We start from the raw sequence: 16,384 nt of genomic DNA on the forward strand, positions 1-16,384 counted from the left end.
GAAGAATCCCTTCCCTTTCTGGTAATGTTTGGAATGTAATTGTTTTATTCTATTACAAAAGACTTTGACTTTGTTTTCATTTCTCTTTTACTTTAGTTCTAACCATATTTATAAACCTGTTACTTCTTCAGCCTATCCAGCCTCTGCAGCCTTCTTCGCAGCCTGTTCACTACTCTGCAGTCTCTTATCCACCCCCGCTCCTGCCAGTCTCCTCTGCCCAGCAATATTCTGTGGTACTACATCTTCTGTTCATCTCTTCTCTGCCTGCATTACTCTTTAGTGGATGCTGATCTTTGCTTAATTGTTTGTAAGCGGTGTGCGATACCAGTGTAGTGACTGGCTAGTTTCAATCACAGTGAGACATTACCTGAGTGGGGAAAAAATAGTTCCTGAGATCTTAACGTGTTTGTTTCAAGTTCAGTGGGAATGCATCCAACTTGAGCAATATTTTCTTTCTCATTGTAAGGGAACAGCCTTTTCAATACTCTTGTCTTGTTAACCAGTCAGTACCTATTGTTATGTCTCTGGATTAACCTCTCCCCATCTTATCTTGTTGTTTCTTTGTGTGTCTGTTCTTTCTTCTGCTGGCCCCAAATCTCTTTTCAAGGATCAGCCTGGGTGTATTTCTGAGATTGCGTTTTCCTAGTCTCTGCCAGAACACTAAAACTGCCAGAATGCTGACACTCCCAGTTCACCAGCATCCTTTGTGTCATAAACAAAGGAGCTGGAAGTGAAATCTGTTAAAGTGTTTTGTAAACATTAAAACAAACCAGACTTAAGAGTCATCTTAATACAGAAAAGAAACTGAAATCTCATAAATGAGAAACCAGTTATCTAAGGCAGAATCTGAACTAGCATTCAGGTAAAAAAATTGAGGCTTTGTGACTCCCAAACCTTTGCTCTGACCTGCTGATGAACAAGTGATAACGATAGTGTTTTATTATGTATTTAGAGTATTTTATTTTATTACAGCTTTCAACATTAATCAGAAATACCTTCTAATGAAATGGATACAGATTTATCTAAATTCAATAGCCTGCATATAATTAAAATTATTTTATTAGTTTCCTTTACTTAGGTATACAGTTCTAAAAGGAATTGCACTTTGTGGAAAGTGTTTTGTTTTTAGCATTGTTTCTCATGTTATTTTGAATTTTCTCATGTTAGTTTGAATACATAGGAACGGCAGTCAGTATAATTTATCATTCTCAAAATAGGAAGCTTATATAGGCTAAATTACTATGCAAATTTAGCATGTAGCTATGATTTGTAATCACTGTAAGGTGTGTGTGTGTGTATACGCACACACACACACACATATATAAAAACAGAAAATGAAGCTCCTTGTGGATTTATAATAGTGTCAGATCATTTCACATCCAGGAAATGTGTTCAAATAAAATCTGTGTTGGCAGTTCCAGAAAATTATTATTACTGATGGCAACATCTGTAATATAAGGAAAAAGGTTGAGGGTCTTGGTTCATAACCTAGATGAGACACATACATAGTTGGTAACAGGGAAGTCTGGTTTATCCATTTGGTAATACCATGTTTGTGGTTCATCATGCTTGTACTATATCATATCTGAATTTACTGATATTGGTCATGTAATAGAAATGGTTATATATTGCTTGGGTTTATCCTTTGGACGTTTTTGCAGGTAATAGTAAATCATAATTAGATGTCTATATGAAAGATATTTACTCTGTAGACTGGATATTATGTAAAGCAGAATGTGAAATCAATGTGGGAAAGTTTTTATGGTCACGTTAATAGGCCTCATTTAAGTTTGAAATGCCAAAATTGAAGTGAAATTATTGATCTAATAGGAATAAAGAGGTTATTTTTTTTTTTAAGCTGTAAATATATTCTAAATAAAGTCTTTAGGGAAAATTCATATTTCTAGTGGTAATTAATGTTTTCAGACTTGGAACTAAAGTTTTCACAAAATCAGTAAAAGATGGAAGTTGCACTTTTTCATTTTCACATCACTCCTTCCTCCCCTTACCTCCAAATCATTACTTTCCTGGAACAGCAAAGAGGTTGCATTTCAGTCCCTCTGTCTTCTTCAGGCGAGAGAGGATCAGGTAGTCTTAAAATAGTTAGTATTTCTCAATGTTTGAAGAGTCTGCTTTCAAAATGTTAACCAAATCTTCCAGATAGGCGGAGATATAATACTAGTGATCATTCTTAATTTCCAGGATGTTGATAATCTATTTGATGTTGGATTGTTTGTAAAATAAATAAGCAAGCCCTTGCAGTTACAATAATAGAAGTTTGAAATTTCACCGGACACCTGCAGTGCTCAGTGCCATCACCATCATAGTTGTAGTTGTTAATAAAATACAGATAATAGATAACCACTAGAATAGATTCCCTTTTATCCTGAAATCAGTTATGTAGTAGAATACTAATTTAGACTAATGAACCTTGTTATTCAGGATTAGAGCCTAAAACTCTTAAAATCAAAAATTACTTTAACAATACTAATGCCTTCTGATGTTTAAATTGGGGTTAGATATTTTCACTCTAATTTTCAATCAGAAAATATTAGTGACATAAATTATGACCTCATTTTGACAATTTAATTCTTACAATAAGTAGAGACAAATGTAATAATAAGAAGAATTGAAGCTAGAAGAGAAGAGTCTGAATGTGGGTGTGTGTTCCCCTAGTCAGCCCTGACAGTTTACTGCTGTGTTGCATTGTGCTCTGAAGCTTTCCTGTTCTTTGTTGCTAATTCGGTAGGTTGCGACATGCAGATCTAAAACTTTTTTTTTTTTTTAAACTATTATAGCAAGACAACCTAGGATCACAATTTAGCCATATGAGTCTTTCCTGCCAGCCATCTGCTGATCCAGCTGAACCTCACACCACTATGTTCCAGTCCACTGTAGTCCTCCAGCCCCCGCAGCAGTCCGCTTATGTCATTGCAGCGGCTCCCCCACCTTCTGGCCAGCCAGTTTCTACTCCAGGCTACTCTACACCTAGCCACCCTGTCAACCAGCAGGTACTCCAGCAGCAGGGATATATGCAGCAACCTGTGCCACAGGTAGAATGACTGTTTCCCTTCCCCTAAAGCTATATTTAAAAAATGATCATGCTGTTCCATTAATGAGCTTGTTACACAGTATAGGGCTCCCTGTTAAACAGGGTGGGGTGTTGTTTTTTTGTTTCTGTGCTTTGAAATGAATGATTTCAATTTACTTGGGGAGGAATAATCACCCAGGCTTGACTATTTACCTGTAGCTGGTAAAATCATGCAAATTCAGAGCGCTTTGCTACTAGTAGTGAAATTTTAAAGCTGCGACATGTCAATTTTGTACATACTCATATTTTTCATGTGTTTACGGCTTTCTGGTGTTTAAAATGTTTCTTTGCAGAAAACTGGTCCAAAGTTCCTAAATGTATGTCTCTACTTATTTATTTTCCTCCTCTCCCTCTAGTCTCTCTCCTGTGTGGTTCCAGTTTGCAGTAGCTACTTGGTTTACAGTTTTTAACAGCAGTCTTTAGTGATCAGTGGTTACTGTCCTCTGATTTTCCATTGCAATGGTTATGGCAATGGCTAAATGACAAGCATTGTCATCAAAGCCTGCTAAAAGCAGTTCATGAACATACTGCCAGTCTTTATGTAGTAAGTTGGAACCTTTTTCTTCTACAGTGAAAACAGAAGAAAAGTAGTTTTTAAAGGGGAGTTTGTGTGGAATAAAAACTTCTGATTGCTGTAGGCGTTTGGCATTAGTTGCACTTTTTAATTAGTTTTAAGTCTGTCTTTTACTGTTTGGTTCTTTTTCAGCCTCAGTGTTGTGATGTCTGCCTTCTATAAAGTTGCAGGTACTGAGTCTTGTAATTTTATTTTTATTTTTTTTAGGTGCCAGCTTGTTATTGTACCCCCAGTCAGTATTCACACTCCAGTCAACAATATCGACCTGTTACTTCTGTCCATTTTAATGCCCAGCAAAGCCAACCATTGGCACAGCCTGGACAGCAGACAGGTTTGTTTGAACTTTTTTCAGCATTTCATTAGAACACATCTTATGCACGTTTTTTCCTGTTCCTGATTTTTAAATTTATTTTGCTGTATGTTATGTAAAATACTTCCTTAAGTGGAAAAATTCAAATTAGTTGTTTATGAAACTTGAGCTTTGAGTCGTTAGTGTGAATGGCTCATGAAGTTACAGGATAATCTATATTTAGTGCAGAGCTGAATAACTTTAAAAATTAGAACTTAGGAACTCACAAAATAGGATAAATTAATAAATTTAAATGAAGTAATATTTCAGAGATGTACCTTAACTGAAAGTTCTAAACAAAGAGTACCGATTTTTAGATGTTGTGACATGAAAATATCAGCAATATCTATATAGTAGTCTTTTATTCTATTTAAGACTGCAATTGAAAATAACATGGAATAAATTGTCTTCCTGTCCTTTGTGATTGAAGAAATCTGGGTATTGAACAGTATATAATGAGATTTTAAATAATTAGTTTTCTGCTCCTCCCATTTTTAGTAGACTTTTCTACAGTTTCTGAATGATCTGTGTGAATGCCACCAAAGCTTTATCTCCTTTCTTTCCTGTTGCTTTTTTCCTTACACATTTTAGCGGTAGCTGCCATTATTCTGATAGTCTGTGCAGTTAAAAGTATTGTTAGACTTTTTCTACAAGACGTGTGTTCCTGAAGCAAATTTACTTCTGAGTAATGTCTTGACTTGCAGTAAAAGCTTTCAGAAGTAGCAAGTGATGCTTGGGGGACATCTTGGCAGAGATCCTTTTTAAAAACAAAACAAAAAAAAACCAAAAAAAACCCCAGACTTTTGACAGTTGAGTATGTCAGGATTAAGGTGTCCTCTGGAGCTTCCTTTAGGAAGAAGGATTCTTTAACTTGCCCCCAGACTATGTGATGTTTTCCAGCCACAGGATGGAAGATGAACGTTTATAAATGTTAACTGGATTTCTTTATATCTGTCCTATGAAGTAACCGATTAGTGTTCAGAAGGGCCGGCTCCCTCTTCTGTAGCTCTTTTACGATACTGCTCCAATAGCAGCAACACTTGGATGGGTTATTTAGGGCTCAGGTTACTAACTTATGCAGGGTTATTTCACTGTGGAATCATCAAGATGTGATGCCTGTTACGACAGGGTTGTCGTCGTCAGTTCAGTAAAAATACTGTTACTACCTGCAATATAGGTCGCCGCTTCTCAGTCTTCAGAAGTGGAAGTGTATTGACAGTTGCTCAAAGGAAAACAAATTGCTAGTTGTTTTACTAGTTGTTTTATCCAATTGTGTTAAAGATGTGCCATCCATCTGTGTTGCACAACCTGCTGTCCTTCCTCAGAGTTTTTAATAGCTAGACTACTTAATGGCAAAGAGTTGAGGCATAGCTGGGGTTACTTTGCCACTTATGGGGACACCCTATGTAGATAGCACATGGACTCTCTGACTCAGAGGCATCCCCATGTATATATGTAGCTAACCAAAAGAATTTGAATTCTGAATTGGAAAGCATGGGGTGGAGGCGCATCGATGCTAAGATGCGAAGGGAGGAGTCAGTTACTATTCGGTAAGTAAGTTTCTTTTTATATGTTTTTAGCTCTTTCCATTTTCCTTGAATTCCATTGTCTGTAACATGGACAGGGTGACATAAAGCATCAGCACTTAAAACCTCCATCTATGTCCTAGAAGCAATAAAATAAGACAGTAAAGAGAGAAAGACAGCTGTGACAGTGTTTATTACTTTGATGGTAATACCTTGTATGTGTAACCCTGGCATCAAGGGACTATGTTTAACTAGTGAAAAGGTGGTCCAGCCAGTAAATCCATTTCATTCCTGACTGATTACTTGGTATGTAGCTAGTACCAATTGGAGAGACGGATACTCTACTGATAACTGCATAATTAGTATTTAATCTGAAATCGCCAAATTGCTACCCATATGCTGCTGGATCTCATTCATTGCTTTATAGGCAAGTTTGAATCAATTCAAACTCCTAGAGATGGAAGGTTCCATGTCATGTTTTCAGGTCTGTGGACTGTTCATGAGAATGCAGAATTTAAAATGATCTCTCCTCTAGATTCACTTTAAACCTTGAATATTTGTGTTAAGCTGACACAAAGCTGTATCTAAAATGGTTGATGCTTATTAACAACAGCTGTTTTTGAAACAAAAGGCAGCATGTTGCTTGGCTAATGTGTCTGGTCAAAAAAGAGACTTTTAACACATTTTGTATTACTTAAAAGCTGTGGATTTTACTCATCTGATAAAGTGCTTAGTAACAATGAAATAACTTTCAAAACAGAAATTCAGATAAAAGATGACAACGTCTGAAAATGTGGCAAATGAAGCCATGTTTGGTGGAATGGCTTGGCTTTATGTATGAGCTGTTGGATTCGGGGCCGTAACACTGTCTGAGAGGTGTACATTTCTCACAGTGAACCGGTCTCTTTTTCAGCTGCTTTCTGGCATCCTTTTTAAAGGGGTTTCAGGTGTGATATTTGAGGGATTTTCACTGTGAGGGTGACAGAGCATTGGAACAGGTTGCCCAGAGAGGTAGTGGAGTCTCCTTCCCTGGAGATATTCAAAACCCGTCTGGATGTGATCCTGGGCAATATGCTCTAGGTGACCCTGCTTGAGCAGGGAGGTTGGACTAAATGATCTCCAGAGGTCCCTTCCAACCTAAACGATTCTGTGATTCTGTGGATTAACTTTTAATAAAATGCTTTGCTTGCCCGAGAGATGATGGGAGAAGGAAAGTCTCCTTTAGAAAATGGCATTTCAGCTCATGATACTGAGGGCCCACTTACCGTGAGACCCAGCTGTAGGCCAAATTAAAAAAAAAATCTTCTCTGAACTACAGTTACTCTAGGAATACCAGCTGAAGTTAAACTAGCTTCTGCTACGTAACTGCCAAATATTACTGAGAGATGTATAAGCTTCTTAACCAAGTTGTTGAACTTGTTTTTCCTTTCTTGAATAAAAGTTGTTTTAATGTGTTATTCATAAAATGTATTTCTGTATTCCTAGGTTAACTTTTGTTATGTTAAATGATTTATTTAGAGTTTTGTGCTATGTAAAAATTAAGAAAAATGTTCCTTTTTGTAGGTGCTGTTTCAGGGTATTTCTGTGTAATGAGCCAGTCTCCTATGGCAGGTGCATTTTTTTTCGGCTGAGTGCTGCATTTCTGTCATACCGCTCTCTATGGAGAGGTGAAGTTGTGAAGCTAGAAAAAGAGCTTTCTCTGGAATTCTGTGGGCCACCTTCTTGGTCAATTTATATAGTCCCAATTCTCTCTGCTTACAAAATTGATTATGTCTGTATTTGAAAGTGCCAGAAGAAGCTCAAAAATATTCACAGCTACACTGTGATTTCTGAGAAATGACGGTTTTAGATTGCAGGTCTGTTGATTGAACCTATCATATACTGCAGCTTTATGTTAGGCTGCTTTTTAGGTGCTATAGATCATTTTGTAACAAAGTATTTTTAAGCGTTTTGTTTATTATATGTGTCTGAGAGACGGAGGGTTTTTTTTTTACATAGTTCAAACTTAGAAAGTTGTTAACAAGAATCTAATTACTAATCCTGATTCAAGTATGCGTTGTTCTGAATGTGTAATCCTTTGAAAATATTTCTCTGCAGTGTTGTATATTTCTAATGAATAGATCTCTTAATAAACTGAATCTTTTTCCCTTTAATTTTCTGAAGCCAATATTTGACTATATTAGTGGTCTGTTAGACTTCTGTTAAACAGCTAAGACTTTAATCCACAATGCTCATTGTACCCAGTGAACATTTTTAAAGGAAAAAAGATTTTTGTTAATAATAATTTGGGAAATAGAGAAAGTGGTTTTTAAATGTAGTTTTTTCAAAAAATCAGAGTTCTTGCAGCTGTATTTGTTGTATTAACTATAGTTCAATACCATGGGCAGAGAGCATGGGCGATGTTAAGCTCAATAGAATGTGAACGTGTCCAAGTTAAATACAGACTCTTCCTCCTGTGTCTGTGCCTCGCCGTTTTGACAAGGCCAGTTCTGTTATCCCCGAGCGATGACTGGCTTTGTCTCAGAAACACAGATATTCACTGGTTTTGCTGAAGTGATGAGTAGTTAAGCTCATACATGTGCGATAACAAAAAGAATTTTACTTGTGATCTGCATGTGGTTTTGACCATGCTGAGTCTAGCTATTAGACGCTCAAAAAGCGAGGTGGGACTGGCAAGGCTACAGTAAACGCACAGATGCCTTTTCCTGTTTGGCTCCCGTGCTTGACTGTTTGTTTATTTAGGCCGTTTTTGAAAGCATTTGGATACCAGTTTAAGCAATAATAACTTGTTATAGAGGACACTGTAAAGGGCTGAACATGAGAATCTTTAATAGCTTTTTTCAAGATAACCTTGAATATAAATTGCCTTCAGCTGCATATGAGCATGACTTTTAGCTGAAGGTTTTTTAGCATTATGGACTCCAGTAGAAATTACCGTTTTTAAAAGGACTTACACGTATGCTTTGCACAAACTTTTGTGAAGCGTGCTTGGGTCTTGAATCACAGTCAAGATATTTTCATCCCTAGGGCACCAAATACACTAGTAGAATTCAGCATAACCAGAATTTCAAAACTAACAGACCTAAAATGGCCTCGTTCCTAATAATGGACAATTAATTGCTTTTGCCATTAGCATGTTTTTGTTCATCTGCTTTCAGCTTTCACCAGTCAAATCAAGGTGTTAATACATGTAACTCACTTCAGTGTAAATAAATATTGCAAACATATGATAGCAGCATTGCAAATGGTACCTACTGTTTTTCATACTGGAGTCAGATGGATCCAAATGAGTAACTCTGCTAATTTTTGATGTTGGCTTTTTTTGTATATGTGGTAAGTTCAACCCTTTATAAAGTTGGCAGATGTGAAAAAGCCTTTTGAAAATGCCTCCCGCACCTTTTCATATAGGCAACTGTGTATAAAATGAGTTCAGATATAACTATTTCAAAATAAGATTTAAATATATAATTTCAGGTTACCAAATTTTGCCTAACCAGCAACAAAACTACCAGGGTTTAGTTGGAGTTCAGCAGTCTCAGAATCAAAATCTAGTCAGTGGCCAACACAGCAACATTGGGAATCAAATTCAAGGTGTGATTGTTCCATATCCTTCAGTGCCATCTTATCAGGTGGGTAATTAATGCATAACTTTCCGATCACTCTTCTGCAGGTTTCAGAGTGATTTTATTTATTTATTTTAACTGCATTGCTTTGTAAACTGCAGAGAGCTGCAAGCAGGTGCCAAAGACTTTGAGGAGAAAATTTAAAAATAAAAAATAGACTTGAAGTGAGAAGCGAGTCTGTCAAAAGTGAAAAGTGCAAATGTTTAATTTCCTGTTGAATGTACTTCACATTTGGAGGATGGAAAGAAATAGCTCAGAGACTACTTCTTCGTACCTAACTTTGCTGACTGGACGATACTCCCATAAAGAAGCTGTTCTTGAGCTGCGCTTCCAACTGTTTTGCTGTATAGCAAGACAACCTTGGTCTGGCAAACACACACAGGCAGGAGCTTTCTGTTTTGACCTCTCATCCTTGTCCGTCTCTTCGGTCACATCAGTGATACTGAACACTGCTAATCTTGTCCGAGTTTTCAGTTTGCCCCAGAAAGATCTCTCTATTGTTAATAACTGCATGTCTGCCATTAATGGAGACCTCTTTTTTTTTTTTTTCCCTTCTTGCCATGATAAAGTAGCAATTGCATTCTTTTTCCCTGTTATGAAGACCTACTCCCTTCCTGCGATTTCACTGTAGCAATACCAGATTTGACAGTTTATACTTTTCAGCTGTCAGCAAAGTTGTTTCTTGGAGTACTTACCTATAAAGACTGCCTTTTTCATTTGACCTTTACTAAACTTTGAAGGGTATAAGACTTGTCCTAGGGCCAGCTCCTGCTGTGCAATATCTTTATAAAACAGCATCTCGTGGATTGCAGTGAACAAATTCAGTGCAAATCAGTTTTCATGCCTTAGTCAATCTCAGCCCTCCCGTTTTTCCCTCCACGCTCCAGAAGGACAACTAAATTTCACAAATCCAGAGAAATAAGAATGTTATCTTTGACCTTCTTTTCTACCTTTTTAAAAAAAAAAAAAAAAAAAAAAAAGCTTGATCCTTCTAGGAGAAGGGTTATAGATCTTGTAAATTGTCCCCAAAGTTATTTGATGGGACCTTTTAACTACATTAATTGAGAAAGCTAGAGTGAACTAATCATAAGAGCTCTGTCAGTCACTATAGCATTATTGACATTATTGAAGAATGTCTTTATTTTTCAGATCTGTAAAGCTATCTCTGTGGAACTGGGTCCTTATGTGTGTGAAATGTCTGTTTTTGGAAAACCTGTCCCTTAGTCCGCTGTTAGCTTGAACGCCAACCTCCTGTTTCTTGATGAATAGATGAATGTCTGTAGTCACCAAGAATATAGTTCATGTGAACAATCCCTTAAAAAATTAAAAAGTTACTTGCTTTGCAGCACTTATTATTCAGAAAGTGCTATTCATTTGCTTTGCACAATCCTCTTACCTGGTCTCAGACTTCAGTCTGCAAGTATGGCACTGAGGAACAACTGTGCCTGTTTTTCCCATGCATGTTCAAATGCTCCGGATCCCACGCAAAAGAAATGTGGGGTAGGGGTATTGCCCCAATGCACACAACTTTTTCTGGAAAAAAAAAATTAAAAAAAAAAAAAACCACGCATATGGGCGACACATTCAAAGAACTAGAGTTTTTGTAGGCGAGTCATAGTTCATTGCTCTGGGGATTTTTCAAAGTAGATTTTCTGGGTCTCTCTCATCTATTCTGATTCCTTTAAGGAATTCATCTTATTTTTTCAGAACTGGCTGGTTAATTATGAGAGTTATATAATTACTGAAAACTTTCCCTTTTGTTTTTCTAGTATTTTATTCTTAACGTTCATCTGCATCTTTACCTGCTCGTTGTCTGTATTTTTTAGGCACTTAAAGCAACCAGCTCACATAGCAAATCACAAAGGCAAGAAAATTCCATTGCCTTTTTCATTGAGGGGGGGAAAAAAAGTAATTATCTGATAGTGGAAAAAATTATGCCACTTGGCTAAGGATTTCTGCTTGATATTTTCAGCAAAATAGCATCATGTGTGCTTCTTAAATGTGATTGGTATAATGTGTAGACTTGGAAACATGTGCCAAATTATAATTCCCCTACCTCAACCCCACCCTCAGTCACTCTTGCTAGTAGTAAAGCATATGCTGTTTTCTTTCTCCTCCCCTGAGATTTGTTTTTAATTGCTTCAAATTGTGGACTTAGCCTGAAGCCTTGTTGAATAAGACTAAATAAATTTTACATCTCTTGTAGTTTCCACCTGTTACACTCTGTAAATTAATGAAAATAGAACATGTAGTTAGATTAGCAAGTAAGTAATGTTCTAGGATAGATTGTTGTCTTGGTGGTAAGAAGGAATGAATTTAGTGTGTATTTCAGTGTCTTAACCTTAGCCATGTTTTTAAAAAAATTCTTATATAACTGGGTAACGGTCAGGAGGCAGAAGAAAACTTTATCTGCAGAAGGAAGTCTTGATGTGCTCTCAATTTTAGGTTTCGATGCCTCAAGGTTCCAAAGCAGTGCCCCAGCAGACATATCAGCAGCCTCTTTTAATTCCCAGTCAGTCAAATCAAGGATTGCCAGCAACAGGAATGCCAGTTTACTACAGCGTCATTCCATCAAGTCAGCAGAATAATTTAAGGTGAGTTTAACTCCATTACTTAATTTTCAGCAATGGGGATTGATTGCCTTGTAGTAACTGACAGAATTTGCTGTAGCATTGCAAGTATTAGAATGTATTTTAAAGGTAGACCTACAAACACTTTATTATCTATTTATATTTCCTTTTTTACAGTTAACTAAAGTAATAAATACTGCTTTAATTGGGACTGACTTGTTTACTGCAAAAACAGTATTTCTATTTCACGTTCAGCAGTAGCTTCTTGTAATATACTTCTAAGACTTAGTTTTGTGTATACCTTTCTTACACATCCTTATATGAAACACCATTGTGAATATAGTTCCTTTTTGCAATGACGTTTAAGATGACTGTCTTTATTCACTGGTTTTGTCAAAGATGCTACTTTAAGAAGGGATAGAGAAAAGAGATTTGAGCCCACAAAATAGGCTGTTAATTTCTTGCTCTTTCGGAGGATTGTCTCCTGGAAGGAGCTTAGCTTTCTTTGTCCGTGTAGCTAATCAAGCCTGCTTGCACAAACCTCTCTATGAAATGAGGGTAGGAATTTTTTGTGTGCTCATGTTTTGTATGAAAAATAGCTTTTTTTTTTTTTTAATCTACCGTGATAACAGCACGTTGGTCTATGTGTACAGACCTCCCTGTGTGTCCTAATGACATGAGTATTGATGAGAGAACGGGTAGATATTTGTAAGACTTGACCAGGATTAATATTTGTCACAATTTTTCCTTTACTTAGTCTCTTTTTGGACTTACAAACATGTCTCTTTCAAAAGCTACAAGCAAGATATTTTTAAACAAGCAGCAACAGTATGAAGCCTGCTTCCTCTTGTGAGTGTAGAGATTTAACTAGTACTTGTGTTGTTTCTACATGGCTTCATCTGCTTAAATGAATCTCAGTTCTTGTTCTTTGTACGTGTAGATCTTTTCTTAACCTTTTCTTTTGTAGTTATTTTTGAGATTCAGTGGAGTCAGCAGACATAAACTCAGGCTTTTTTTTTTTTCCGTAAGTTTTATTGCTTACTTTTTTGTTCCATTTGGAATGTCTCCCTCTTTCAAAGAAGGAAATATTTGTTTGGAATTCAGAGCAGCCTAACAGCTAATGACAGCATCTTGTTCTTCCAAGATAGGTATGTTGGAGCACTTTGACAAGGAAAGTAGAATACTGTTCTGCAGGAACTGGATATTCTCAAGCCCTTCAGTCACTGTTGAAAAGAAAACTATAATCTGTAGGCACATGAGAAAATATGTGAGACTGCACATGTTGCATGCAGATATCAAATCATCTGTTTTAGTTTTCACTGAGTTTTGCCTGCTTAAATAGGGCACTATAATTAAAATCATATACTTGAACTGTGGGAAAAAGGACAGGACAAACTGCCCTTGAAGACGAGTAAAAATGATGTGACCGACAGGATTACGCCTACTTTTTTTTTTTCCCCCCACAGCTTGCTGTTATAAAAATATCTTTCTCATTCCGGCAGGATGTTTATTTTATGTGTTAGAATCCTGTACTTCATTTTGGTACTATAGGCGCCGTTCTGACTGCAGTCCGTCAACCTCATATTCTGACCCTGGTAGTACGATGTTTCAGAAGAAAGACTTGCCTTCAGAGTTCCCACTTGGTGCACAAATGTGCATGCACTGTGCATCTAGGCAGTTGTATAACTGCAAAACTGAAACACCAGTGCAGCAGCTAAAAACATGAAATTTCATTTAAATTGTCCCGTACAGCAAAATATTTTAAGCACATGCCTAAAGTTTATTATGCATCTCACTTCTTTCCTGTGTAAGAGTTGGCTTGAGCTTGTGTATTTCTACAAAGCAAGAAAAAATAGTATGATAGAACTTGTGCGTGTCTGTCATTTATCTGTCTCTCCACTGAATGCCTGAAAATTATCTGGCATAAATGAATTTTTAAAGTTATCCTTGTAGGTGCTACAAACATATGAAGGTTCCATATCCTTGAGCCTTCTCCTGTGACTACTGAATAGGTGGTGGGAAAAGGAAAAATAACTAAAGTCAGAGTAAGGCAGTCACTGCAGACTTCTGCTTAAGCTGTGGTGTTCTGCGCTGGAGCAGCTGAGCGTGTTCATGCAGTCCACTCTGGCGCAGCTGCGTGGGGCTAGCCTCCAGCTGCGAGACAGCAGCTGAAACCCTCATGGCGAGTTCTGTAGGGATCATCTGACTGAGACCTAATTCTGGTTAATTGGACAAGTCAACAAACTGTCTTTTTTTTTTTTGTTTTATTCTACATATCTTTATACTAATATAGCTCTCTCTACACAAAAATATCAAAATAGGTGAAGTAGTACAGCTTCTTAATATATACAGGGTATAAGTTATAGCATATGAAGAGCATGTTTTTTTTTTTTCTTAAACTTCTCTTCTGAAGAAAAAGTAGATTCTGGGAGGAGCAGGAGGGAGGAGATTATTGATTTAAAGTTATCAAAATCTCTATTCCTTGCAGTATGTGCAGATGACTAATGCAGCAGCCATGATTTAAAGAAGTGTTGCATAAACTGTCTTCTGTTAGTCATATTTTTATTATTATTACAGTTCCTCAGTAGGATATTTGCAGCCTCCTGGATCAGAGCAGATACAGTTTCCTAGAACATCATCACCATGCAACTCACAGCAGCTTCAAGGACAGCAATGTGCAGGTTGGGGAATAAACAGTTTTTTGAATGACTTAAAAATTTTCTAGCTATTATTATGCTGGGTAGTTGGATGTTTGCTATTAGGGGTGTGATTTAGAATTAACTATTATATTCCTTTTGTAATTTTTTTTTTAAGTTATACTGGAGGCAGGTTAACTTGACTTCTCAATTGATTTGTTTATCATTGAAAGCTGTCAAATTACTTAAAATTCAGTAATATACATTGTAATACCTTCCTTGTATGCTTATGAGTTGAGGGGAAAAAAAAGATATGGGAATAAATATAGACTCATGAGAATGACTTGCATCTTTTCCTAAACAGCGGCACAGTTCTGAAAAATTTGAGATTTGGGATTGCGTTTGATAGCAAGAGCAATTTCGTTGTGGAAGCAGTATACTTGGCTCCTCTGCTTAAAAAGCATTCAGGATTATTCATATGAATAAACTAGGAGTAACAAATTTTTTTCCCAAGAGTTCCTGGGGAGAAGAGGGTGACAATTTTAAGTATTCTTTAGTAGGGATAGAGAGGATAGGTAGATTTTTTGGACCTGCTGGAAGGGAAAGTGAAATACTGTTAAGTGCTTTGGGTTGGTTGGTTTGTTTGTTTGTTTTTAAATAGTAGCCTTATTTACTGCTTTTACTTTCATAGTTTATAGCAACCATTCAAGTCAGAAGCCATCACCTCCTACATTATTACCACCTTCATCAAAATCAAAGCCACAACAGGCTGCTTCCATTGTGCACTACAGCATAGTGTCTTCACCCTCATCCTGTAAAAGTTCGCCCACTGGTCTTTCCATCATGCAGCCAATAAAAGGTATATTTTACTAGGATTTTCATGTAAGCTATTCTGTCTAGAAATCTATTGTAAATTATTGGATTGATTTCCTGGATAATAGAATTGTGACTTGAGTGCCATCTGTATGAATACTTGTGTTTTTTTTTTTTTAAATTCTTCTGAATTGGCACTACTGATGTAGCTTATAAACCAGGAACTTGAAATGTAAGTGAAAGAATAGCCAGCTTCCTGGGGGCAGCTCAGAGACAGCTTTCCTCAATGGATAAGAATGTCACTTACACAGAACCGCTTTTGCCAGGTTCAGAATGTTTCAATCTACAAAATTTTTTAGAAGGTGATTTTTAGAAGGTGTATAAATAGGAGCCTCAGTGGGGTTTGAAAACAGCATTGATTTTGAAACAGCTTGTTATATCCCCCAAATGTTTATAAATGTTAATAACTGAACACCTGCATCCTCTGAATTACCAGCTACAACTTTCATGTAATTGACAGACTGCTCAGGAAATTCGGGGCGTTAGGGCTAGACTGTAACCAAGGAGGTTATAGAACAATCCTATAATCATATTGGTTCTGTCCTCCTTTTACTGAGAGCAAATCTGATGCATTAGAGGCTGGGCTGCCAAAAAAGCTGTAATCTCAAATATTTCTATCTTTGCATTTTGCAAGCAACCAGTAGATTAAACAACCCTGTGTCAATGACCTAGATTCTGCTATAAATGTCTTTTTTTTTTTTTTTTCTTATGAACATTTATCTCTTACGGATTTTTTTCATAGCCTGTTTATTACTAAATATATAACATGCAGTTAAATAGCAAGGTTCTTAGCAGTATATTTTAGTGGATGTACAGGCTTGGTTTTGTTTCCATTTTGGTTGAAGTTTCTTCGGCTGCAGTTCTTGAAGACTTTGTCATTTCAGGATGTCTAAAATCGGTCTTGCCATAGTTTGTTCTTCCACCCTGTCATAATTTGTCCTGATAATTATGGTTTTAGGCAGTTTTGGATGCTTGATTCAAATCTGGTAAGCTAAATGATTTGAAGAAGTTTGTAGAAAGGGAAGCCTTCTGTAACATAGAACAAATATTGAGAGAATTTTAAAAGGGGGAGGGGGGGTGCACTTCTGCAGTAGTATTGAGGTGATGAATCAAAGTTAGATGAGGACATATGCAGACAAGCA

General features: G+C 36.7%; 1 protein-coding gene across 24 annotated transcripts in view; it reads left to right on the forward strand.

Moving 5' to 3' along the window:
- Positions 1–16,384, forward strand: part of R3HDM1 (R3H domain containing 1) — a 58,010-nt gene that overhangs the window by 30,966 nt on the left and 10,660 nt on the right. For 10 of the 24 annotated variants that reach the window (XM_009677378.2, XM_009677384.2, XM_009677380.2 and 7 more), the window contains 7 exons: positions 132–233; positions 2,799–3,053; positions 3,873–3,996; positions 9,015–9,169; positions 11,609–11,757; positions 14,311–14,414; positions 15,061–15,228. In XM_009677378.2, coding sequence (XP_009675673.1) covers positions 132–233; positions 2,799–3,053; positions 3,873–3,996; positions 9,015–9,169; positions 11,609–11,757; positions 14,311–14,414; positions 15,061–15,228 — 1,057 coding nt within the window. The remainder of the gene's footprint in view (positions 1–131; positions 234–2,798; positions 3,054–3,872; positions 3,997–9,014; positions 9,170–11,608; positions 11,758–14,310; positions 14,415–15,060; positions 15,229–16,384) is intronic. The other 14 variants (XM_009677385.2, XM_068949224.1, XM_009677391.2 and 11 more) reach the window with 5 other exon arrangements.

Source organism: Struthio camelus, chromosome 6 (assembly GCF_040807025.1).
Source record: "Struthio camelus isolate bStrCam1 chromosome 6, bStrCam1.hap1, whole genome shotgun sequence".
Classification (NCBI taxonomy): domain Eukaryota; kingdom Metazoa; phylum Chordata; class Aves; order Struthioniformes; family Struthionidae; genus Struthio; species Struthio camelus.